The sequence below is a fragment of the Crocuta crocuta genome, unplaced genomic scaffold (assembly GCF_008692635.1).
Source record: "Crocuta crocuta isolate KB4526 unplaced genomic scaffold, BGI_CrCroc_1.0 scaffold149, whole genome shotgun sequence".
Lineage (NCBI taxonomy): Eukaryota > Metazoa > Chordata > Mammalia > Carnivora > Hyaenidae > Crocuta > Crocuta crocuta.
In genome coordinates, this window is record NW_027551561.1 from 9,657,912 (window position 1) to 9,684,322 (window position 26,411).

General features: G+C 43.5%; 1 protein-coding gene and 1 non-coding gene across 2 annotated transcripts; one reads left to right on the forward strand and one right to left on the reverse strand.

Annotated features, from left to right (window-relative positions):
* Nucleotides 1–2,172: 2,172 nt before the first annotated feature.
* Nucleotides 2,173–11,506, reverse strand: SLFN14 (schlafen family member 14). The gene is made up of 4 exons (XM_077749916.1): nt 10,447–11,506; nt 8,801–8,929; nt 5,379–6,093; nt 2,173–3,118 (listed from the first exon to the last, which is right to left on the reverse strand). Exons 1-4 carry the CDS (start codon nt 11,504–11,506, stop codon nt 2,284–2,286), a joined length of 2,739 nt encoding a protein of 912 aa, XP_077606042.1. The 3' UTR covers nt 2,173–2,283.
* TRNAR-UCU (transfer RNA arginine (anticodon UCU)) lies at nt 9,729–9,813 on the forward strand. The gene has a single exon. It is a non-coding gene; the product is annotated as a tRNA-Arg (tRNA).
* Nucleotides 11,507–26,411: the final 14,905 nt, after the last annotated feature.

The following is a 26,411-nucleotide window of genomic DNA, read 5'->3' on the forward strand; positions in this document are numbered from 1 at the left end:
GAACTGTGAGATTATGACCTGAGCTGAAGTCAGACGCTTAACTGACTTTGCCACCCAGGCGCCCCTAAAACAATTATTTTTAAAATGAATTGTTTAATCAAATTATATACTGTACACATATAGTTTAAAAAGTTAAATGGTACTGAGGCTTATAAATAAAGTATAGCAGCTCCCTGTTTTTTCCATTCCTCCAATCCTCTCCATTTTTGACTCTTTAAATTAAATATAGAGAATTCACACATCTCCCATTGTCCAAATGTTAATTCACTGGTGTCTTTTGCTTTATCAGAAACTAATTACTTGCTGAACCTTATTTTTCCCAACCAAAGTACCCAAATATCCCCAAGAAAAGGTAAAAGGGAGGAAATGTCAAGTAACTTAAGCAGCAAGAGGCAGGGAGGGAAGAAGTTCTTTTATTCAATCCATGGCCAAGACAGCTAGCCATTAGGTTTCAGACTGACCCATCTGATCCTCTCCCATCTCGTGGAAAGCTGACAGGCTTTATGTGAAATTATAGCCAAAGGAATATTTCCACACCTTCTTTGCATTCATGCCTCCCCAGTGTCAATAAAGTTGTCCTAAATCTTTCTAGAAATCAAAAAACAATCTGGAAACTAACGTTTCCAAAGCAACCTAAAAATCCTTACAGACAGCATTGAAGTTTGCATTGAAGAGCACAGCATTGGCTTTACTGTTTGGGGAGCTGACTACAGAAAGGCGTTTCCAGTGTATTTCTATTTCACATAGATTAGAAAGAAAACATAACAGGAGGGTATTATGTAGATCCTACTATGCAGAGAGCTGCTTCTCTGGCAAAGTTTAGAATGACTTTGGCACTATCCTCAAAAAAGTTTTTAAGCCATAGAATGGCTACAAAAGGAGAGACCAAATTTAAGTCAGGGGGACAGTGAAAGTTTAAGTTGAGAGGTTGGGCTTTTGAGCAAAGACTTGATTGACAAGCAAGGATTTCAGCAGGTAGAGGGGCAGAGAAGGCTTTGAAGGCAGAGCAGATAAGCACAGCCGGAAGCCAGGAGTGGGTAGGGATGGCCTAGGTGGTAGAGTTGCCATCCAGGCTCCCTGTCAATTAAAATTAACACCAAATCATAATGGAAGAGCTCAGGGATAATGGCAAAGGCCTCTTACAGACAGACCATTTCCTAGGCCAGCAGTAGAGTATAAGCAGTTTTGAGCCTAGGTGAACATATAAACATGTAAAGGATGAACATGAGCAAAGTGTGTGTGTGTGTGTGTGTGTGTGTGTGTGTATGTGTGTGTGTGTGTTGGGAGGAGTAAAGGGAAGGTTGGTGGTCAACTTGGAAATTTTCGAAACTAGGAGAGAAGAAAAATGTCATCTGTGGCAGAGAATATGGAACAAGTAGTCACCCTTAGCATTCTAAATTTGCTTTATTCTGAACACCTGACCTGCCTAAGTTCTGGTGGTGGAAATATCCCTATTTTAGAGATGACTGCAGTAGTCTAACATTGCCTAGAGTCTTCATACATTTGAATGAGATCACCATTGCTGCAAAGCTTTGCTTCTATAATTTGGCTTCCAATGTTACTATTGAACATATGGATTAGCAAAAGCATGTGGCCCACTTATTACTAAATATTCACTGTAAATTGACAGAGTGACATTTTCACGTGTGCATTGTCCTTTTGTGAGCTTGACTGGCATCAAACTATCTCCAAGAGACCAATATGTACTTAGTGCAAAGAGGAAATCAAATTGTGGGCCCATAAAGCTTGAGACATAGCCAGTATGAGGTGCTCTCACCAAGGTGCTGCCCTTGAGACACCCAGTCAAAATAAGTAGCCTCAGGGGCATCCTACCTCCCACTCCCAAAATAGGTCATCAAGGCTGGCCTTAGACACATTGGAAGAGGAGGTAAAACAAAGGATGCATTAGGAGAAGAAGTTAGGTGTATCATGGAAAGTCTTGAAAATTGTTTTGGCTTGAAGACTGCAGATGCATTGGCAGGGGATGCCACACAGTCAGTTCCGCATTTAAAGAGAATCTCTGGTCCCTGAAAGATAGACTGGACTAGGAAAACCAGAGGCAGAGGGCCAATGGTCAGTCTGCTATAACTGTACAGGAGGAGGAAAAGTACAGTAACAACACATAGAGTGAAAGGGTCACTCCTGAGAGACATTTCTTGGCTCCATGCCATATTTATGGTGCCTTGATTTCCTCGCTTCTAATATGTGAGAAAGAGTAGCTGCCACCTCCCCCAGAGAAGGGACTCTGTTCTTTCTGGCTCCCTGTATTGTTAAAAATAATTTTCAGAAAGCTGCCCTCTTTTCATAAAGCAGGTAGAGGTGTTTAATGGCTCGTGAGGCAAAGCAGAGCTTATGAGCTTCTTCTGACAGGGCACATTCTGGACTTAGCCCAAACACAATTTTCCTCTCCAGGCCTGAAAACTGTTGAATACTGTCTAAGATGATATGACTGCCCCAGACACCAGAGGCCTGACTGAACACAACCTTTGTTGCTCCATGGGTTTCAAATACTTCCATTGCTTTTAGCAGTGCAGGCTCATAGCGTCCCCTGTCCTCTCTTTTCCTGCACAGAATTGCTATATCTTTGGGCAGGTAGCCACATTGGAACAGGTTGTGACACCTTTCTGCCACGTGTTTCACAATTTGTTCCATAGTGAGACCAGTCTCTGTGTCATACACCCCAGGCAGACCCTGGGCACAAATTGCTTCCTCATAGGCAGTTTCCCTGAACAATGACAGTGTGTCTGAGGACACACCAGAGGGCAGATTTGCTCTGATCCTCTTCATTTCTTCTTTCATGACCATTGCTATTTCCAGAGCACAGTGGATCCCATTGGTGATCGTTTTTCGAGGAAACTGAGCAGATGGAGGGGGGAGGCCATTAATATCTGCATGATGGACTTGGAAAGGGTCCAGAAAAATCCAGAGAATCCCATGATGAAGGTTTTCACTTCCAGCTCCCCTCACCTTTGGATGGGTGATGCTCCTGGCCTTCAGGTACCAGTCTCCATATTTACTGCAGAAATTCTCAGTCTCATCCATCACTATGTGTTTAACCTTTAGGAACTCCCCTTGTAAGAAGGTTTTCCGAGTCACAACTAGGCAGGTGGTTTGTTGGCTATAGGATGAAAGAGAGAATAAGGTTTCAGGCATATAAACAAAGGGAACACCAGGTTTTCATCACTCTCCGCATTGGAATTAGAGGCTAATTCTTATTAGAGACCGATTCATTAACTCAGTGGTGTCCTAAACACTATAAAACTGCCCTACTTACAAGTTACCTGACAGAATACATAAATTGCAAACCCTACTCTTTGGGATTATCTAATTAAATCTGCACATGAAATTTTTTTAAATAAACCCAGGTAGGAGATTTTACTTCTATTACTAGTCCATTTCTGCTGTTTGACAATCCCTAAAGATGGGCTCATTACATTGAATGGAAATCTCAAAAGTAACTTACATTTGTTACAATCATTGCTTAACTTTCTGTCCTTTTTAGAGCTGGAGAGCAGGTCCCTAGAGGCATAATTTTTATGCCTAAAAGAGATACGGGATAGTATAAATTCCTCTATTGCAAATATTATCTAAAGCAAATCCTATTTCCCTAGTTACTGGTAGTACAAAACCAAAGCCTCTTTAGATTTTGGTAAGGAAAACATCAGGAGATTGCTGAATCCCATGACATGTCAAGTTAAGATAGAAAATCTATAGGGCTATGCTTCTCTGGGACTGCTACTCTGTTTACTTAGCTCAATTTTCCTTTATAGTATGTTTTAGCATATTAGAGGAGGAGGAACAAATTAGAGGAGTCAAGAAACAGCCAAGTTTGTTATATAGATATAGATATTTTTTTCAAAGCAAACTTGGTTGTTTCTTGCCTCTAATTTAGATCCAAGTAATATCATTCATTCCTACAGACTTCCTGATTTACATGTGCAGTCCTTGGGGATTTACTCACCCTATGCCTTGAATCACAGCTACTCACATTCTTCTCTACTTGTTTCGACTGTGTAGACTTCCTAAAGTAAACCACTGATTCTTAGCTCCCTCATATTAGGGGTTCAATAGATACTTGAATTTGCCTTTTGATTGGGATATTTTTAAACTTACCCATACATCATAGCCCTTAGCACAGTTTACAAGATATTTCATAATTCAGAATCCGCTTCCTTTCTAACTTCATCACCTGCTACATACCCCTACTCCCTCCCTACTCCAGTAAGACCTACCATTTTTATTCTCTCATGTGCTTCTGCAGTTGCTGTGTGCCCTTTGCCTAAAAAGCCCTCATTTTGTCCATTCTCCTTAAGAGTGTGCCCAAGGATCTCCTTCACCCAGGACTATATGCTGACCAACTTCCAACCTAAGTTAAGATAAGCATATCTTTATTTTCATATTAATTGCACAACATTCACTTTGCTTATTTTTTTCTTATCTCCCTTATTGGGTTTTAGGACCCCATCTTCAATATGATTTTCCCTGATAACACTAAATTTACACATTCCTAGCATATAAGTGGTGCCCAAAAGGATTTATTGGATACATAAGTAAACCAAACCAAAAATTAAAATGAGTTTTCCCTCATTTGCTAGATGGTATAACAACCAATTTCTTTTACTACACTGAAAGGTAAAGATTTAAATCAGAGGCAAATTGCATGTTTTCTGAAACTGTTCATTCAGAATAAGTCAAACAAATGAAGACATTTTATAAACAAAATGAAATGGGTATTTAAATTCAAGCTCCTGTTAGGTATAATGTCTAATTAACTGAAATATGACTTTAAAGCATTAAATATCAAGCAAAATGTATATTTAAAACAAGACAGGCTTATTTCTACTTTTCTTCAAGTTAAGGCCAGAGATTGTAGGGGAAAAAATGTTTCCAGTTAAAGAAATTTAAAGTGATATATAGTTGGCTAATTTGTAATGAGACGTTTAAGCCTGAGCATTACAAAGTACCCATTTGGGGGCGCCTGGGTGGCTTAGTCGGTTAAGCGTCCGACTTTCGCTTGGGTCATGATCTCGTGGTTCGTGGGTTCGAGCCCCGCGTCGGGCTCTGTGCTGACTGCCAGCTCAGAGCCTGGAGCCTGTTTCAGTCTGTGACTCCCTCTCTCTCTGACCCTCCCCTGCTTACGCTGTCTCTCTCTCCTAGAAATAAATAAAACATTTAAAACAAACAAACAAAAAAAAAACAAAGTACCCATTTGTAGCTCAACTACCTGATCATTTGGAAAAGCGTATAGACTTTGGGCTCTCACATTTATGCAACTAAGGCCTCACAACATCTTAAACTAGAAACGCAGATTACTTTTAGGATACTGTTGAAAAGACTGACTAAATATGTTTATTGTGTTGAGTTAGTGGAACTCTTACGTCACGTAATCCTTTAAGGAGTCACTTTCACAAACATAAAGGATCTCTTTTGGTTTGCAGTGGAACAAATCCTTAATTTTCTCCACGATCTTTATGGCTAGGGCTGTCTTCCTGGTTCCTGGAAAGCAGTGGATAAACAATTCTCGCGTCTCCTGAAGGCTTTCTGAAAGCAACCCACATTGCTCCTCTATGAGCAAGTTGAAAAATTCACAGCCTAGCTGGTCACTCAGAAGAGATCTGGAACACAGTGAAACTACAATAAGGGCCTGCAATAAGTCTTCCATTTCATCCTTGGAAGCAAGCCTGTAGGATTGGGGGTAATGAATGGGGATTTCATCGGGGCTGCACTGTGTGCTGGACAGGTGCATGAGCCTCGGGATAACACACAGTTTCCCTGTGTAACCACCAATGGTTCCCAGTTTCTGCTTTAACCAATGAGCAGTGTTTCGGGCATATTCAAGCCCTCCAATCCAACTGGGGTGTATTAAGATTGTATAGAGTACCACGGGACTGTTAGCTGCTATTAGGAGAGCATCGCACAGGACATCCCGCTCTTTCCTTAAGCCAACATCACTAGCCCAGCTTCTAGAAAATATCACAGTCCCCTGAGAACAAGGATATATCTGTGTCTTCATTAATTCCTTGAGTCCTTTATGATCCGAGAAGAGCTTCTTACAGAGGGATTCTGGTTTAAACTGTATCTCTTCCTGTGTCACTGAAAATGCAAGAAATAGAAATTACAAACTAAAATTTACAAAAGCATATTGTAAGTATTCCTGCAACATCCTAAGAAGAAATGAATCTAGCCATGGAACTATGGGTTTCCTTGTCTACAAAGAAAGTGCCCCCTCTTTATTTTGATGTGGCCTCAATAATTTGTTTTTGTTTTTGTTTCCCTTGGCTCAGGAGACATACCTAGAATGATCTTGTAATTGCAATACTGGGTATTTACCCAAAGAATATGAAAACACTAATTCAAAGGTATATAGGCACACCTATGTTTATTGCAGCATTACTTACAATAGCCAAACTATGGTAGCAGCCCAAGTGTCCATTGATATATGTATATGATGGAATATTTTTTGGCCATAAAAAAGAATGCAATCCTGCCATTTGCAATGACATGGATGGATCCAGAGAGTATTATGCTAAGTGAAGTAAGTCAGTTAGAGAAATAAAAATACCATATGATTCCACTCATATGTGGAATTTAAGAAACAAAATAAATGAATAAGGGGGAAAAAGACACAAACCAAAAAACAGACTTTTAACTATAGAGAACGATCAGATGGTTATCAGAGGAGAGGTTGGTGGAGGCATGAATATGAAGGGAAGTAAGAGTATACTTATCTTGGGGTGCCTGTGTGGCCCAGTCACTTGAGCACTGACTTTGGCTCAGGTCATGATCCCACAGCTTGTGAGTTCAAGCCCTGCTTTGGGCTCTGTGCTGACAGCTCAGAGCCTGGAACCTGCTTCCATTTCTGTGTCTACCTCTCTCTCTCTGCCCTTCCCCCACTTGCATTTAAAAAATGTCTTTTTTTTTAATTTTTTAAATGTTTTATTTATTTCTAGGAGAGAGAGAGAGAGACAGCGTGAGCAGAGGAGGGTCAGAGAGAGAGGGAGACACAGACTGAAACAGGCTCCAGGCTCTGAGCTAGCTGTCAGCACAGAGCCCGACGCGGGGCTCGAACCCACGAACCGCGAGATCGTGACCTAAGCGAAAGTCGGACGCTTAACCGACTAAGCCACCCAGGCGCCCCTAAAAATACTTTTTAAAACATTTTTTAAAAGACTACACTTATCTTTTTAAAAAATTTTAACATGTATTCATTTTTGAGAGACCAAGAGAGACAGAGTGTGAGTGGGGGAGGGGCAGAGAGAAAAGGACACACAGAATCTGAAGCAGGCTCCAGGCTCGGAGCTGTCAGCACAGAGCCCAACGTGGGGCTCGAACTCATGAACCACAAGATCATGACCTAAGCTGAAGTCCGATACTTAACTGACTGAGCCACCCAGGCACCCAAGAGTACACTTACCTTGATGAGCACTGAGTAATATATGGAACTGTTGAATCATTGTATTGTGCAAATGAATTAATATAACACTAGTTAGCTACCCTGGAATTAAAAATTTTAATTAACTCAATAATTTAAAAAAAATAAAGCACCCCATCTTCACAGGCTAGGACTATGAAGTTCCCATTTCTGGCAGCTCTCTGTGCAGGGGAAGGCAACAGGGAGGAATCTTCACAGAGTAGCCTCCTGGTAACTTCTCCTCAACCCCAAGTGTTCTGCTACTGCTAGGAAGGTATTTCTTCCTGCTAAGGTTGTGTGTGTGTGTGTCTGAGAACCTGATGCTTTAGGGATCCAAAAACTTTCCTTGTGGACGTTGATTCTTAACCTGTGGCAATTTTGACCCCTGGCGGGGCGGGGGGGGGCGCATTTGACAATGTCTGGAATATTTTTTGTCATAGCTGGAGAGGTGCTACCAGCATCTAGTGAGTAGAGGGCAGGAATGCTGCTAAATATCCAATTTAATTCCTTTAAGTCACAAGGCAGCCCCCCTCAATAAAGAATTATCCAGCTCAATGTCAATAGTGCCAAGATTGAGAAGCTCTGTCTTAGAAAGAGTCCAGGTGACCCCGTGATTCACATGTGGTTTTTTTTCACTGTTTATTTTTAGTTTTGAGAGAGAAGGAGTGAGAGAGAGAGAGAGAGAGAGAGAGCGAGAGCAGTTGAGGGGCAGAAAGAGAAGGGAACACAGAATCCAAAGCAGGCTTCAGGCTCTAAGCTGTCAGCACAGAGCCTGTTGCAGGGCTCGAACCTATGAACTGTGAAATCATGACCTGAGACGAAGTTGGATGCTTAATCAACTGAGCAACCCAGGCACTCTGGTTCACCTCTTTCTATTGGAAAGCCAGGGAGCAGCTCTCGTGGTATAGACTTAAAGAATTTAAGAGAATTCCTACATTTTCTCAAATTTGGAGAACAAAAGCCATATATGGCCCCAAAGCACACAGAAATATAATGTGGATACAATAACTGAGAAACAAGAGTCCACTGTATATATTATTTCAGAACCAGTATGTCTACATTTGACCTCCTCTAAGAACTAATTGCCTTGGACTAGTTGCTACCAATTCCTCCGAACTTATAATTTTTTGTAAACCCTATGTTCAATGTAGGGTTCAAACTCACAACCCCAAGATCAAGAGTTTCATACTCTACCAACTGAGCCAGCCAGGCACTCCCCAACTTTATTATTATTATTATTATTATTATATTTTAATTATAATTTTGNCTGAATCAAGACCTAGGCTGAGATCAAGAGTCACTATTTAACTAACGGAGCCACTGAAGCCCCCCCTCCACAACTCAGTTTTAGAAAATAAAGTCCCTTTAGCTATGATGAAGAAGGAATACCTGGAAACAGACGTTGTTGTAGAGGCCTCTTAAATTCCAGGATTTTCATGGGAGGTGATGGGTTTCCTAGGGCTGATGGAGCTGGTGAACTCAGGTGAAAGCTGTAGTCAGTGGTCAGACTGGAAGTTGCTAAACAAATACATGGTAAGTTGTTTCAGACAAAAAAAAGAAAACTCTTTTTTATTGCTTACTACTGTTGACATGAGATGTGCAGCATGCCTGAGACACTCACACTTTCTCGGGCTCAAACGGTTCACACATGTTAGGGAAGGAAGCCTGGGGACTCCTGCAGGGTCATGCATCTTCTAAGTCACTGTGTGACTCATTTTGAGCAAGTCATTTCCTCTCTCTCATGCAAAAGTGAGCTGTTGGCCCCTAACGTTTCCTTCTAACTCTGATATTCTGATTCTGGGTCACCCCTAAGAGGAAAGGCTGCTGGTGGGTGATCAAAAAAAGTTTAGCACAGTATTTTTTTAATTTTGTTATATTTTGTTTAAGCCCCTATTCAAGGTTTAGATGGATCAAAAAGCGGCAGGATCTCTAGACTGGGGTGTGTCCATATGAGAAAAGTAAACTTAAACAAATTTAGGACAGGGGAATGATTTAGCAAAATCACTAAAGTCTTGATCCCAGCTTCTTTTATTAAATTGGGAACAGATTGAACAGGAAGACAAACTGAAGATTAATTAATCTTCTAATTAAAAGATTAATTAGAAATCACCAGGGCTGAATCTGAGCCAAACTGTAAGTGAAAACACTATGAGTCCTCCTCCCCCATCCCCATCCCCTGCTCAGTATGTCCTTTTGCATTGGTTTTCCCCCACTTGGTAGTGCCCCAAGCCCACTGGTTGAAGGTATTAACTCTTAATGTTACAGAAACCATTCAAGTTTGTCAACAAGCTTCCCTTAAAAGACTTAGTGGAGGGGCGCCTGGGTGGCTCAGTTGGTTGAGCATCTGACTTCTGCTCAGGTCATGATCAGCATGCTGGTGGGTTCGAGCCCCACATTGGGCTCTGTGCTGACAGAGCCTGGAGCCTGCTTAGGATTCTGGGTCTCCCTCTCTCTCTGCCCTGCCCCCACTCAGGATCTGTCTCTCTCTCTCTCAAGAATAAACATTTAAAAAAAAGAGAAAGAGAGAGAATTAGTGGAGTCGTCCTTAAATAGTGTTTTTCCCAAATATTGTCTTGAAAGTGACACTTCGGTTAATGTTTTTCACTAGGAAAACTAGCCTGCAAAATTCTTTCAACAGGCAGTTACCATGCATAAAAAGGGAACTTTCACTAATTCACAGCTGATTGGATAAATTTCCCAAAATGGACTAAAATCCAAGCATTTCTTGACCTCAAAGAGTTCATATTCTGAGTCTTTGGAACTGAAAATATTTTTTTAACATTTTATTTTTAAGTAATCTCTACACCCACCTTGGGGCTTAAACTCAAGATCAAGAGTTGCACACTCCACCAACTGAGCCAGGCAGGCACTCTGGAAGTGAAAATATTTTCAAGAGAATGCTGAAATGGGAGAATATTTGTAAGCAAAATCACTTTCTATTATTCTTCAACTAAATTACCTGACCAAATACCCACGGAAGGCACAGAAGGGGTTTCTCCCTGGCTGACTAGATTATGACTTCTCTTCTGCTTTACCTGGTTGAATATCCAGCATCATGGCCACCCAGTGCTCTGCCGTCAGCCTTGTGACAGAATTGTCCCTCATGATCCAAGAATCCGGGGCTTCTGTGAATACTACACAGCAGAAGGGTTCCACGTGAACAACACAGACATAGCCATACAGGACATCGTTTTGGTACACATTCAAGATTTTGGTAGTGAAATGCACCTTTGGCTTCTCACAGCAGAAGTGGAAGGTTGGCAATTTTTCTACACAGTTTTCTATTTCCTTTTTTAGTAAGTCAGGGTTCATTTTTTCTCTCTTACACCCAAACACTTCTTTGCTCTTATCATCTACTCCAATAATTAGGTATCCCCCGAGCGTGTTGGCAAACGCAGAAACATAATGAGGCAGCATTTCTTTAATCCGAGGGACAATCTTTTTGGTGGTGAACCTTTTCAACTCAACATGTGTTGACTCCGTAAAATTGAGTTTCTCCTTATACAGGAGCCTGTCCTTTTGAAACAGTTCTGAGGCAGACATCCTCATATCTTCCTCTTCCTGAATGTATCCATCAGGAACTTTCTGAGAACTCCACTCCTTCACCCTCGATCTTCCTCTTTGGGCTCTGGACTGCTTCTCTCTGAGAAGCTCCAGGGCACTGCTGGCACTCAGGTTGATAGTGGAAGTCACAGCTCTCTGGTACAGATTGGAACGCAAGCTGCAAATCCGTAGGGGGAGGCTGGAAACATCTGGGCTCCAGGACTTTACAAAAATCAGGAGATTGTGCCCCTGCTGCACATAGTCAAGGTATTTCTCTGAACCTGAAGGAAGGAGCTTCTGAAAAGAAGTTTCCAGGTCTTGTCCCAGCCCATGGCATCGGTAACTGTAGGTTTTATCATCAATCTCTGCTTTGATCACACCCCCTCCAGAATTTAATAGTGCACACGTAGCTTGGATGATTTTTGCATTCTGCATTCTTTTCAGATAGCTATCGGCCATCTTCTTCCTACTCTCTTCTCCAAAAGTCACCTTGCCCACATGTACAACTGTCTCCGGATAGAGCATTTCCATGTCTGTCTGGAGGCCTGCCATCCCAGCAGCCCCTCTGCGCTCCAAACAATAACAAGGTGTTCCTGTAAATAACCTGGACAGAAATGTGGTTTCTATATTAACAAGAATCCTAGAGATTACAATATTTTCTTCAAAGTTACAGATTACTGGAGATAAATTTTAACATTGGAAACACTCTTTGATATTACTGTTTTCTAACAACTTTGCCAAGATCCCAAGCCTTTCCAGTATGAACAGACATAGATAAAGATAAATACTTAATATTTTACCATAATGGAAAAATTATATTGCTGAAACTGTTAGTTGTTTTTCATTTAAAATCAAGAAGCAGCAACAGTGAGCCCAGGCATAAGGGGACAGGTTGGCACAGGAGCCAAAGCAACTTATAGGAAATATTCAGAAGCAGAAGTTGAAGTCAAAGGATACTCCTATTTATAATTCAAAGTGAAAGGAAGGCAATAGAGAACTAAGGGAGCATAGTTCTGGGGGTATATGTGATGTGGTCTTACTATAAAAACAAACATAAAAGTTGATAATCTTTATGTGCTATTTTATACATTTGAAATATTTTACTCCTGGAAGAATGTCTATTGATACCAAATGCAGAAATCGTTTTAGCTCTTCAAACCTTCTTCTAAATATACATTTATTCATACGCAGTGTGAAGTAGGAGCAGGAGTGTTCTTTCTTCTAAATAGTTCTACCTTATGCTGTGGGAGCCTTTAAGGCTTGGAAGAGAATGTGAGCCCTTGGGACATAGTCCTTAAACTGTGGTCGACTTCCTTTTTGCTTCACAGACCAGAGAGCAGCCATCCGATTTGAACTCAGGGATCTGAAGCAAATGTTTCAGAAATGCCCCCCTTAACTTTTATCAACTTAACTTTTTATACCCAGCAAGAGGGGAAGAAAGCAGACATCCCACAAGATGGGTATCCTCCTCTGCCATCAGTTTGCTCTTGGTTGCCTTCTCACTTCCTCCAGGCAAACCAGAATCACTCTGATAAATTGTTTTTTCATATGTGAGCATCTTCTATAGGTCAATGTAAAAGTATGGCTCTTAGAGAAATTTCTAAAAACATTCTATTCATATAATAGAATCTCAGAAGTGTTGGAAGGAACTTTAAAGATCTTCTGGTCCAACTATTTATCTGATTCTTAAGTCCTCTCTATAATATTCCCAACTCATCTTTTTGGTAACTGCTTGAACACCTCCAGCAACCAGTAGCTCACTACCTCTCAAATTAGTCACTTCTATTTCCTTTTTTAAAAAATTTTGGCAACTGCTTGAACACCTCCAGCAACCAGTAGCTCACTACCTCTCAAATTAGTCCCTTCTATTTCCTTTTTTTTTAAATTTTTCTATTTATTTCTGAGAGAGAGAGAGGGAGACAGTGTGAGCAGGGGAGGGTCAGAGAGAGAGGGAGACACAGAATCTGAAGTAGGCTCCAGGCTCTGAGCTAGCTGTCAGCACAGAGCCTGATGCAGGGCTCGAACCCACAAATCATGAGATCATGACCTGAGCCAAAGTCGGACGCTTAACTGACTGAGCCACCCAGGCGCCCCAATCCCTTCTATTTCCTGACAGCTCTGTTAGAAATGGCTTCCTGATTTTCAGCTGTAATTTGTCTCCCTATAATTTCCACCTGCTGGGACCCACAGAATGAATCTAACTGCTTTTGACCTAGCAAACCTGTACTCTAAACTTGATTGCCAAGTCTCACTGATATTACTTGGATGCTGATAACAACTACGATAGATACAAAGTCTTCTGAGATTCTAGCTCCATATGAACATCCTTTGTACATTTCCCCAAATTTACTTGTTTCCCTTTATGGGTTTACAAGTCAGCTACTCTTTTACTAAGTCCTTTGTACTCTCAGACATCAATTACACCTAAGATGAGATGGATGAGATTTAAAAAAATTTCTTTTTTACCTGATACTCTTGTTTTTCCTCTTGCTGTTTCAGTTCCACATCTGGCTCTGGTCTGAATATCTGCCTTCTGTCACAGCCCCTGCTGCCTTCTGATATCAGCCTGGGAGGAGCAAGAACTCTGCCAGACTCCCCTAGTCTTCATAACATTGACCCACTGAGGAAGGGTGATAAGAATTCAAGAAAAGCCTATGACAGGGCAGATTAGCAAGCCAGCCTCTGACCTCTGGAAGTGAATGAAGTGGTAATGGAAAAATTCAGGGGGTTTTAAGTGAGGGGCCAAAGCTAAACTTCCCACCTCTAAAGAAGAGAGTGTCATTTCCATATATTATACAGGCATCTCCTGCCCCAGGGAACTTCATTTCATAGCCCTACCTTTATTTTAAAGTAGGCTGCCCTTGGGGTACCTGGGCAAGTGTCTGACTTCAGCTCAGGTCATGACCTCATGGTTTATGAGTCCGAGCGAGCCCTGCTTTGGGCTCAGGGCCTGCTTTGAATTCTCTCTCCCTCTCTCTCTGTGCCCCTCCCCTGCTCACACTCTCTCTCAAAACTAAATAAACATTAAAAAAAAGTAGGCTTCCCTGTACATACTCATTATGAGAAATGTTAGCCCATTCCATTACCCTCCAAATCACTTCTTCTCTCCTACTTACTTTTATTCTCTTTTTCCTACTCTTTCTCTTTGTTATGTATAAGACCCAGCCTAGAAAAATGCTCATTGATGAGGGGCTGGTTATCACTGGGTGAGAGGGCTGCACATGACTTTTTATCTGATTTTTTTTCTTTCCTTTTTGTTTTTCTTTAGCTTTTTTGTCTTCTTCCAAACAGTCCACAGTGAACATTAATTATTTTTATAATTAAAACAATTAAATAAAAAAACAGATGCAAGACAATTATCTCTTTTGGGGATGCTGGTTATGTAGCAGGATTCTTGCACAGAGAGTCATGACACTGAGGCTTTTTAACTTCCAGGAAGCAACTTTATTCATGCGGGCACCGGATCAGTTGGCCTCATACCCAAAGAACTGAGCCCCGAATATCACGTGGCATAGGTGTTTTTTTTTTTTATACATTTTCAATTTCTTTGTCTCTCATATATGGTAACACACAGAAATGTAGTCTGATAAATAGTCCCAGTTTACAAGTTCATGAGGGATGTTGTCATGTAGGTGCATAGCCAGGTTACCTTGAAGTTTTCTCTTCCTTTTTTTTCTCTCTCCTGAGGGAGGAGACTCTACCACACTTCCCCCTTTGATGCTCGGATCCCTCCATTTTGGGCCAAAGAGCATCATCTTGGTTCAGAGGTTTATATTTCCATAACATCATTACATGAGTGGCTGTCTTTCACTCAACCATGGCCTCAGTGAGACTGGAGACAGACTATACAATCAAGAGAGCTAAGCAGGGTATGATCAAACACCCTTCCAAAATTAGTAGGATAATTCCCATGAGGGTTTTGAATCCCCCGAGAGTTTAAAACTATCCTCCAAATAACTTCCTGGGGTTCCAACCCTTCCAGGTCTGGACAGGGACATGAGCAAGGCTTCTCATTTGATCTGTGATTTCTTCTATGACTTTTCCCTCTTCATCTATCTGTAGGCAGCAGTGGCTCAGATTAAACTTTCCACAAACACCTCCTTCACAAGCAAGCAGGTAATCTAAGGCCAAGTGATTTTCATAGATGGCATTGCACATTTTGGTTTGCTGCTTGACTAGTAAGTTAAGGGCTTGGCAGCTTCATTGGTTATAATTTCTACAACTGCTTGCAGTCTAACTATGTGGTTTAGGATGTAAATGGGAGTGTGGTAGCCCCAGGACCCATCCTCTGCCCAGGTGGCAGGGCCACATTATTGGATTATATGCTTGAGAGGCCATTTATCATTTTTCCATTTGCCAATTTGCAAGGCATGCTGCTTTATTTGAGCCTCTCTCTCTGTGCATTTGAACTCCCAGATGTTCTCCCCTTCAATGGGAGTGGGAAGAAAGATGGATGGATAGTCCCCAGCACACATAACCCTGACCAGCCTGAAGGAAGTACTGTATAGGCTGTTCCCCCACATATCCAGTATAGTCCACTTGGGCCTGCCATTTGATGGCTGCATCAATGTTGTCCCAGGCCTCTCAGAGATGAGAGAAGTTAAACAAGGAGTGAGGGTCTGGCTCAAAGTGACCCCGGGACCCCCACCATTGAGTTTCCTAGGTGGTTTAATGATAAAACCTGTAACTTAGGCATGTTGAGTTTCCAACAGGGATAGTGAATTTTTTCCCCCTTGGGCAAGACAGTTCTTCCCAACGATTGAGGTTTTGAGGAGCCAAACCCAGGTACTGGAACTGGGGTACTTTGTTCCATTATAAGGCTCTAGGGGATCTAGTTATCTGGCCTTCCATGGTCATTGGTTCCCCCATGTGGGTTCCCCCACATATATAGCATGAAGAGATCTTTAGGATCTGGGTTATAGTCTCTGCCATGGCTAGAAACAAGTTCCTTGCTGTGACTGAAATGGGAGGGGGACTACTTCTTATTTCTTCATAGAAGGAGTGGAAGACTTGGTGGAATGCGGTTGGATGGGTGGTAGCGAGCTTCTTGAAATATAGCACAGTCGCTGGGATTCTGCCTTGCCCATAGATTCAGATGCCAATTCGTGTGCCCCATTGCCACTTGTAGTCTTTTGGGTTAGTGATAGTGAAATTAACAGGGTTACAGGCTTTTTATTGACAACCTGATTTAGCAGCCCTCTTCTGAAGGAGTGCTATTGTGCCTTTTTTCCCAAGTAGCCCATGAAACACAACTCCAACTGGGGCATAAAAATTCAGCTGTATAGGCACATAAACCATTTTCCTCATACATGTATTTGTCATTGAGTCAGTATTTTTGCTGCCGATCTAAGCCTCAACACAGTATATCAAGAGTCCTCAGGCCCTCCATGATAAGTGCCCGCTTTTCTTGTATGAGAGATGGCTCTGTGCCTATACCAATAACTGCACATACATCAAACAGTATTGACACCGGACACTTGGGGTTAGTGATTTGTGTCCGACTGATCAAGACCCCCTTCCTGGTGGGATTGGACTTCTAACCAATCTCATTTGGGGAGTATTGCGGGTCAAAGCAAGTGTATTGACTCCCCCACTGGCAGATGGAATACGTGGTCTTATTGTGTATGCATGTCCCCAGGGTCTTTCCCTGGCATGAAAGTGGGTATGGTATAGTAAGATCCATGTGACTCCCTGGCCTGACCTGGTTATACGAATACATGGGTCACAGGGGGAGAGATCTAGGTTTACAAGCAGGTTCCAGATTAAAAGCAACCAATACCAACAAAACATCCTACCCACAAGAGGAAAGTGAATGCTAACAGAAACCTCTCACCACATTTGCAGCTTGCTGAGGCAACCTCTGCCAATCCAATAGCAAGAAGTAGGGCAAAACTTGCAGTAACAGTGAGAGACATGGGGTGGGAGTGCATCACAATAAGAAGGCAGATACAGAAAACAAGGACAGTCTATTTATTTCACTGGACTGGCGATTGCTCAAGCATCTGCTGTGCATAGATTAGTCAGCTTCTGGAGTGACTAAAGCAGGGCCGCAGTCTCCTGCCAGTTTCTGCCATTGCAGATTGCTTCTTCTGTATGGTCAGCCTACATGGCATGGATGGATCAGGAATGCACTCCCAGTTCTGGGATGCTGGCTTCCCTCTGCTGTGGTGTATCCAGGGACCCACTTCAGCTACTTTTACTGCAGTAGGGGTAGACAAAATGACAGTGAATGGGCCCCTACAAAGGGGCTGGAGAGGTTGGACATTCCACTCCTTTACCCCTATAGCATCTCCTGGCTCAAAGGAGTGAGCATCTATGGTCAGACTCACAGGCAATCGCTCTTTAACCTATTGGTGTAGGGTGGTTAGAGTAGAGCCCAGAGCCTGCATCTGTTGCCTTAGGGTTAGATTGCGTATCTCATTTAAATCTCACCGTATGCCCTTAATAATTTGGGGAGGGCACCCATAAAGGGTTTCCTAAGGGGAAAGCCCTGTTTGCTTATTGGGGCTACACCTGATTCTTAATAAGGATATTGGCAACACCTGATCCTAATGCAGGTGGGTTTCTTGGCAGTTTACTTAATTGTAGTTTCAGAGTCCTGTTCATTCATTCCACCTTCCTGGAGCTCTGGGGTCAGTATTCAGAATGTAACTTCCAGTTGATCTTTAGCCTTTTTGCCATGAGCCGCACCACCTCAGCCACAAAAGCCAACCTCTATCTGAACCCATAGTGATAGGGATCCCAAATCATGGGATAATTTCATTTAGAAGAAATCGGGCCACTTCAGGTGACTTTTCTGTTCGAGGAGGGAAAGTTTCCACCCAATCTGAGAAAATACATACAAAGACCAACAGATATTTACAGCCTCAGAGTGGGGGGAGCTCAGTGAAGTCCACCATCACATTTTCAAATGGGGCTCCCCCAACATTCTACACCCCAGGAGAGGCCTTGGGTCCCTGATGTGGGTTTTTCCAGGTGCAGGTTTCACATTGCTCCCATACTGCCTGGGCTATGCTGGAGAGTTGTCTCAGCGACTTAACATTGTCTCAAGGGCTGTCCAGCCAATGTGAGTTTCCTGGTGGAACTGCTTAACAAAGGCTAGAGCCAGGGTCTCAGGAATTGCTAGTTGGCCATCTTCAAATTTCCACCATCTATCTGGGAGGTAGTTTCCATTTTCAGTCTTAAACCAAGTACTTTCATGGCATGAGTAATTAGGGTCCCATTCTGCCGTGGGTTAGGGAACAGTGCAGTGGTTAAAGCCACTGGTTTTGTTGCTCCTTTGGAAGCTGCTAGCTTTGCTTCTTGCTCTGCCTTATGCTTTCCCCATGCAGCTGTGGTGTCTCCCCTTTGATGTCCCTGGCAATGCATGACAGCCACACTTTTAGGGGCCCACACAGCGTGTAAGAGTTTAAGGATTTCCTTATCATATTTTGTCTTTTCCTCTTGAGTTTATTAGACACTTCTCTTTGTATAAGGCCCCATGTACATGGAGGATGGTGAGGTCACATTTAAAATCTGTGTATATATTAACACATGTGTCCCTGCGCCAGTTGGAGGGCTTGGGTTAGAGTAATTAGCTCTGCATTTTGTGTCGAAATCCCCTTCGGCAGGGGCTCTGCTTCAATGACAGAGTTCAGGTTCACCACGGAATGACCTGCAAGACGCTCTCTCCTCTTTACAAAACTGCTACCATCAGTGAAATATTCAGTGTCAGGGTCTTTGAGGGACTGATCCTCAAGTCTGGTTAGCTGGAGAACACCTCTTCCATGACTTCAATGCAGTCATTGTCTGGTTGGCCTGGCCCAACAGGCAATAGGGTTGCAGGGTTCAGGGTCTGCACCACTTCCAGGTGAATGTGCGGGTTCTCACATAGCATTCCCTGATATCTGACCATCCTGGCATTGGTTAGCCAGTATTGTCCCTTGTATTCCATTCATGTCTATACTGAATGTGGCACTCAGACTGTCAAATCCTGTCCCAAGTTAACTTGTTGGCCTCAGACACTACGAGGGCTGTGGCTGCCAGTGCCTGTAGGCAGGGGGACCAGTCTTAGGCCACAGAGTCAAGTTGCTTGGAGATATATACCACCGGGTGATGCCATGATCCCAACATCTGAGTTAGGACTCCCACTGCAATACAAATTCACTCATGGACATACAGAAAGAAAGGCTTGGTCATGTCTTAGAGCCCTACACCAGGCACTTTAGTAAGGGCTCACTTTATTTTCTCAAAGGACTTTTGCTGTATTGATTTCCACATCAGGGGTTCCCTCTTCCCCCCCTCCTTTATAGCCTCATAGAGGGGTTTTGTCAGGACTGAAAAGTTATGTATATAGATTCTACAGAAACCTGTGGCCCTGAGAAACTACCGAACCTGATGTCGGGTTGTCAGGGCTGGGATTGAGCAAACAGCCTGCTTCCTCTCTAGGCTGAGTTGGCGCTGCCCCTGAGACAGGTGAAAGCCAAGATATTTGACCTTCTCCTGACAGATCTGGGCCTTTTTCCTCCAGACCTTGTAACCGGTTTTCCATAGGAGGGTAAGGAGCTGCTGAGTCCCTTCCATGCAAACCTCCCAGGACCTCCCGGCTAGCAGCAAGCCATCCATGTACTGAAGCAGGACACAGCCATATTGATCCACTGCAAAGGCTTTTAAGTCAGAGGTTATGCAATGCCGAAAATGGTTGAGAAGCTTTTGAACCCCTGAGGCAACTTGGTCCAAGTTAATTGGCCCTTGTCACCATTTTTAGGATCCTCCATTGGAAGGCAAAGATCAATTGGCTCTGGGGGGGGGGGGGGGGGGGGGTGCAGGTGGATGCAGAAAAAGGCATCTTTAAGGTTCAAACAGGCGAAGAAGGTGGCTTTAGCAGGAATGAGCCCCAAAAGTGTATAGGGGTTTGGGATCACTGGGTATATGGTGACAGTTACCTGGATCACTGCTAGCAGGTTCTGAACCAGCCAATAGTTATCTGTTCCTGGTTTTGGACAGGCAAGAGGGTCGTGTTCCAAGGCAACTGGCATGGTCGGAAAATCCCATACTTTAAAAGTCACTCCAGGTGTTTTTGGATCCTGACCCGTGCCTTGCGAGGGATGAAGTATTATCTCTGGCGGGTGGGCTCTGCCCCTGGCTTTAATTCCTCAACCACAGGGGGTATGTTTTGGGCCAGTCCTGGTGGGTAGTCTTCAGCCCACATCCCTGGGACCTTAAAGGGAAGCTCAGGCACAAGTTGTGGTTTTTCCTTGAGACTGTAGACACCACTCCTCCCCTTGGGGAATCATGAGAGTCATAATCTTTGCTTCTGGTTTCCGTATGGTCAGAGCAGCCTGTCCCTGAGAGTTGAAAGGTATCTGGGCCTGCAGCTTTCCCAGTAGGTCACAGCCCATTAGAGCCACTGGGCAGTCAGGGAGGTACAGGAATTCATGGATGACTTCATGGCCACCTAAATTGCATCACCGAGGCCACAGAAAGGGACGGTATGTCTGACTGCCTGTGGCCTGCATGATGGTGGCTTGTCTCTATGAGAGGGGGCCCATGGGTCAGTCACTACTGAGTGCTCTGCTCCAGTATCTACCATAAAGTCAGTGGGTCAGCTCCCCACATTAATTTGGATCATGGGCTCCTAAGGGCCTAACAAAATAGAGACCGGTCTGTCCTAGTCCTCCTCATAGTCCTCCATGGTGGCTAGCCCCACAAAATCATCTTTGGGGGCCCCATGAGTCTGCGGGGCTGACTGGTACTGGCCCTGGACCACATGGCCTCTTTTTTTCTGCTTGGGGCCTTGCTGAGAATTGTCTGGGTGATTCACTTTTCCAGTGACCCTCCTGATGGCAGAAAGCCCACTGATTTCCATCCTGTTTTTGATCTAGGGTGAGACCCTCCTCCCTGCTGCTCCCCTTTCTGGCCTCGGCCCTTTCCCTGCAAGGCACTCTTCTGGGGGTGTTTGAACTGCTCCACCAAGCAGCAGCTAACAAATCTGCCTGTTTTTGCATCTTTTGGTGCTCTTCCTTCCATGCCGCCTGATCACGGTTAACAGAACACCTGGATTGCTACTTCTAGCAACTGACTGATGTTCATGCCAGCAAAACCTTCTAGTTTTTGCAGCTTGTGCTGAATGTCCCCTGGGGCTTGACCTATGAAAGCTACATTAATCATCTGCCGGTTAGCAGGTGCTTCTGGTTCAAAGGGAGTGTAGAGATGAAATGTCTCACGTAATCTCTCATAAAATTGTCTTGGGCTTTCCTTGGGTCCCTGGAGCACTTCTGATGTTTTACTCCTATTTGTGGCCCTCCCCACCCCCCACTCCTTCTTTATGCCATTTAGAAGGGCTTCTTGATACTGTTCAGTCTTTGCAAACCCTCCACCCACACTTGAGTCATTTGAGGTCCTCCCCAGGGAAGTGAGCCCAAGCATAGGCCTGGGGGTTTAGTGTCCTAGCCAGGGCATTTTCCTCTACCCATTTTAGGGCTGCCTGAGTAATGTGCCGACACTCCTCCGTATTGAATAGGGTCAGAAGAAGCTGATGCAGTCCATCCAGGTAGGTTTGTGGGTTTGAATTATGAATAGCATTAGGTCAATCAGAGTCTGGGGTTTCTCCATAGAGGAGGGGGTACGGTGTTTCCAATTTAGGAGATCCGTAGTGGTAAGGGGTTGGTACATAAAAACACGTTGGCCTTCTTGGATCTGGCCTTCCTGATCATAATAAATGGGTCCCCTTGTTTCCCTCAGTGATATCTGCAGGGCTCTCCAGTGTGGCTGCAGGGAGGGGCGGCCTCTGCTGGCCTGATTCTCTAGTCCCTGTTCAGGAGGCGTATGCAGAGTTAAGACTGGCAGTCTGGGGGAGTCAGTCACATTCAGGGAAGCCAGTGGTGCTCAGGGTGGTGAGGCCTTGGAGCTCTGATGAAGTTTCTGGAGTTAGGGCTACTGGGGGCACAGGTGGCAGGGAGGGGTACAGTGGGACATAAGGTGGTGGGGTTTCTTCAGATTCTCCTGACAGTATGGGCTTTTTAATTTCTGGCCGGTATTTGAAGGAAGCCATGATGTGAGCCATCATAACGTTACAGCTTTCTCAAATATAGACTTTTAGCCAAGGCGTCCAGGATAGGACCAGGTCTTGCCAACATTCCTTATTTCAATATAAGGAAATTGGTCAGGGTGGCCTGGGTCCCCTGCAATGACCCTGAACACTTGGCTAACTAGTTCTTTATCAAGTGAGCCCTCAGAGGGCCAGCCCACCCCAAATGATGGCCAATCAATTTCACAGAATGTCCAGAGCTTTTCAGGAGTTAATTTCACACCATAATTTCCTGAATATCCCTTTTTGAAATTTCTCAACATACACTCTAGGGGAGTCGGTTTACTCTGCTTTCCATTCATGTCCTCTCCCTTACAGATGACTTTCATGCACACAAGGGGGGGGAGGGAAAGGAAGAAGGGGACTGGTTTGGAGAGGACACACACTCCCTTTGTCAGTTTCTGGCCACTCTGCTCTCAGAGATATTTAAAGCACCTCTTAGCATTGGTAGGTTCAGTTTCAATCCCTGACTCAGATCAGACTCCCAAGGAAGTCTGACACCACCTTAAGCTGTATGAGGTCACCATAGAACCATGAATCAGGACTCAACACTGTTGTTTTTATAAACTTGTTTTTCATAACTTTATTATTTTTTTACAAATAGTTTATTGTCAAGTTGGTTTCCATATAACACCCNTGGTCAGGTCGGAAACCTTCCCATTGTTCGTCTCAATCACACACCTTCACAAGACTCCAATCCACCGCCCTACATTCTGCACCTTTGAGTTGCAGCTTCAGTCCTCGTCCCTTATGGAATTACTAGGGCAAACCTGGGAGGTGATCAGGCTCCTCTTCTGCCTCTTAGGGTCAGGTATGCCAAAATGAACCTAGGTTCTTACAAGTCTGACAGACAGCGCTCCTTAAGTTAGTTCCTGGGCCTCATGGGTTCTGTTGGCATGCACAGGGTCCTGGCTCTGGAGTGCCAGGATGAGCTAACCTCCTATGGATTAGGCAGTCCACTGGCTCTAGCGGGGTCACTTCTCCCAGCACTCTAGGCTCATACCCTGGTGGCAAAGGAGGTGGAAACACACCTTCTCCGAATCCTGGATACAAGCCCCCAAGCAATGTAGCAGGATTCTCACAGGAGAGTCGTGACACTGAGGCTTTTTAATTTCCAGGAAGCAACTTTATTCATGTTGGCACCACTCAGTTGGGTTTGTACCCAAGAACTGACCTCCAAACATCATGTGGTGTAGTTTTTAAATACATTTTCTATTTCTTTGTCGCCCATATATGGTAACACACATAAACCTGCAGTGTGATTAAGTAGTCTCAGTTTACAAGGTCATGAAGGATGTTGTCACATAGGCACATAGCCAGTTTACCTTAAAGTTTTCTCTCCCTTTTTCCCTCTCTCCTTATGGAGGGGACCCTACCACAGTTAAACTGGAGGGAGTTTCTTATAGTAGGCTGAATAATGGCCATTGATGATTATTATTATGAACCTGTGAGTGTTAACTTTTAAAGAAAAGGAGTCTTTGCAGATGTGATTAAGAAAGGATCTTGAGATGAGATTAATCCTCGATTATTTGGGTGGGCCCTACATTCAGTCCAGTATTCTAAGATAGTGGCAGAGTGGGACTTTAGATACACACAAAAGAGGAGGGAATGTGACTATAGAGGCGAGTGGAGCAATGTGGCCACAAGAGAAGGAATGCCAGCAGCCACCGGAAGCCAAGGTACAAAATGGATCCTCCCCTGGAGCCTCTGGGAACACAGCCCTGCCAGCACCTTGATTCCTGCCCAGTGAAACTGATGTCAAACTCCTGGCTGTGCGAGAATCAATTTCTCTTGTTTTAAGCAACCAAGTTTGCAGTAATTTGTTAAGCAGTCACAGGAAACTAATACATAGTAAAACCTTGGATTGGGAGTAACTTGTTCTGTGAGTGTTCCGCAAGACAAGTAAACATTTCGATTAATCAATGTTAACTTGGTAAATGAGCAATGTCTTGCAATATGACGTAGTACGTGATGCTTAACATCACAGGATCACAACAATGGTTCTTTTCTCTCCCTCTCTCTCTCTGTCTCTCTCTCTCTGTGGGATTATGGGTGATTGTCTCCCATGTTCTGATGTTCAGTCTTAGGCCACACTGTTTGGCAGAAATCGGTGATTTTTTCAGAGTACTGGAAGGTGCCACAACTGGCACTAATGTATTTTTTGTCACTTCAAAGCACTTACAGACAGCCGTTTGCTTTTCCATACAAGAGTAGGCTTAGGAATGCTTTGCTTCATTCTAGATCAGGTTGCCTGCAGATAGAGACCCTTTCCTTTGCTGCCTTATTGCCAGTTACATACATACAATACAACATATGACAAGAGTTTATTAATACTGTACTGTAGTCAACATCCATGTGAGCATATTACAATGGCCCCATGCAGAAAAAGGTTGAAAAGAAAGGCAGTAAGAAGATGATTACAGTGGAAGCAAATCACTGAAAAATACAAATGAGGTATGAGATGGCCCACGGCCAAAGTTGCAAGATTTTATAAGAAATCTAGGTCTGCATCTTGTCTGCAGAGAAGGAGGAGGAAAAAGGTGGAGGAAGCCTTCACTTCAAATGAGCTTAGGGAGATGTGCAAAATGGGGAAAACTGCAAAGTTTTGTAGAAAAGCACCACCCAAATAAGGCTGTAGCAGTGCAAGCGATGAATCAGTTTAACGACAATGCAATGTCACATTTCCATAAAATCCTCAAAAGCAGGCAAAAGCAAGTGTCACTGGATAGGTTCCTTGTTAAAGTTGCATGAAAGAAAAAGATTCCATTGAGCCCATAGATAGCAGTGACTCCATTAGTGATAGTGAAAGTCGTCCTGCACAATAACCCTCCTCTCTCTTGTCTCCCTCACACCAGCCACGAAAGTTTTCAAAGGTAAGTGTAGGTTAATTTAGTTTTCTTTATATTTTGTATTGTCTTTATTTTTTGTGTTATATTACAGTATTGTAATCACTTTTATATGAATATTTTTGGGTTNACAAACCACGGTTTTACTTACTTCTCTCCCTCTAAATCAAACCACCAAACAACTCTGCGTTTCTGTTTCAATTTGTTTATCGTGACATGACATTCTCAAGTAAGTTTCTAGACACCCTTAGTTTTTTAAATTAACTGAAGTCACTGTTCCTACCAAGTTCTGCTTTGGTGGCATTACCCTTTGTACGTTTGGCTGAATCGAGTTTCCAGGATAGGAGGCAGAACAGATGCTATGATGTCCCATCAGCACAGCAACATAATAAACTCCAAAGGCCTGCTCTGGGCTTCAAAGTTATCCCTTTTTCATTCACTTCCCCTCTAAATTCAGTGTGTTTTAGTTCTGTCACCCACCTTTAACTCTCAGCCTTGCTCTCACACTGAAATCCTTTTGATATTACTTACATTTAAATAGAAATGACCATCATTTATTGGACAAGCGCTTTGGGGTCCAAAGGACCAAGCTGGGAGTGTGGTACAGCTATATGGACACTGAGATTACATGATCAGTAAGTGGAAGAGTGGGGATTCAAAGCCAGGTCTGCCTACTACTACAAATGCTCCTACTCCTTCCGCTGCCTTTGACGTTTGGGATTTCTGATTTCTTTGGAGTCTTCAAAATCAGAAATCTACCTAAACAGCTCCCTTTTTCTTCCCAGTCAACAGGAGGAACACTATTTGGGCAGGAAAATAAGGAACAGGATTATTTCCCTCTTCTTCTTCTTCAATAAACTATGGGGAGCCCATTCTGGAGAAAGAGGGATAATGTGAGCTATGAGCAGAGTTTCTCTTCCCTTTTCAAATTGTCTTAGTTAAGCCCCCTGGATATGAACGGTTAAGTTATCAGGCCAGAGGGGAATCTCACATCCTGAATCTGATAGCTCAAAGCAAAAGTCCATGATACAAAATAACTTGAAATCAGTAGCTTGGACAGTCCTTTTTCTTAGTTCTTGGGAAAGTGATCTGGCTGTGCTGTTGACAACTGACTAAACCCTAGAGCCTCCAGGGGCTCCTGAGTGGCTCAGTCAGTTAAGCATCGATTTCAGCTCAGGTCATGATCTCACAGTTCATGAGTTTGAGCCCTGCATCGGGCTCTGTGCTGACGACTCAGAGCCTGGGGCCTGCCTCAGATTCTGTGTCTCCATCTCTCTGTCCCTCTCCTGCTCTCTCTGTCTCTCAAAAATAAACATTAAAAAAAAAAAACACTAGAGCCTCCAATTTATTTAAGATGTGTTTATTCACTAAGTACTTCAATTTATCAACAGAGGTAATTAGGGCACAACCTTTGTTCTCACTAGACACAAACTGACAAATACCAGCATTCAGTTATCTACTCAGTTCATTCATAGAGATGGTTTGAAGACTATGGACAGCATAGTGACCGACAGCAACAGTGCTGGCTCTCCGTCACTACTGA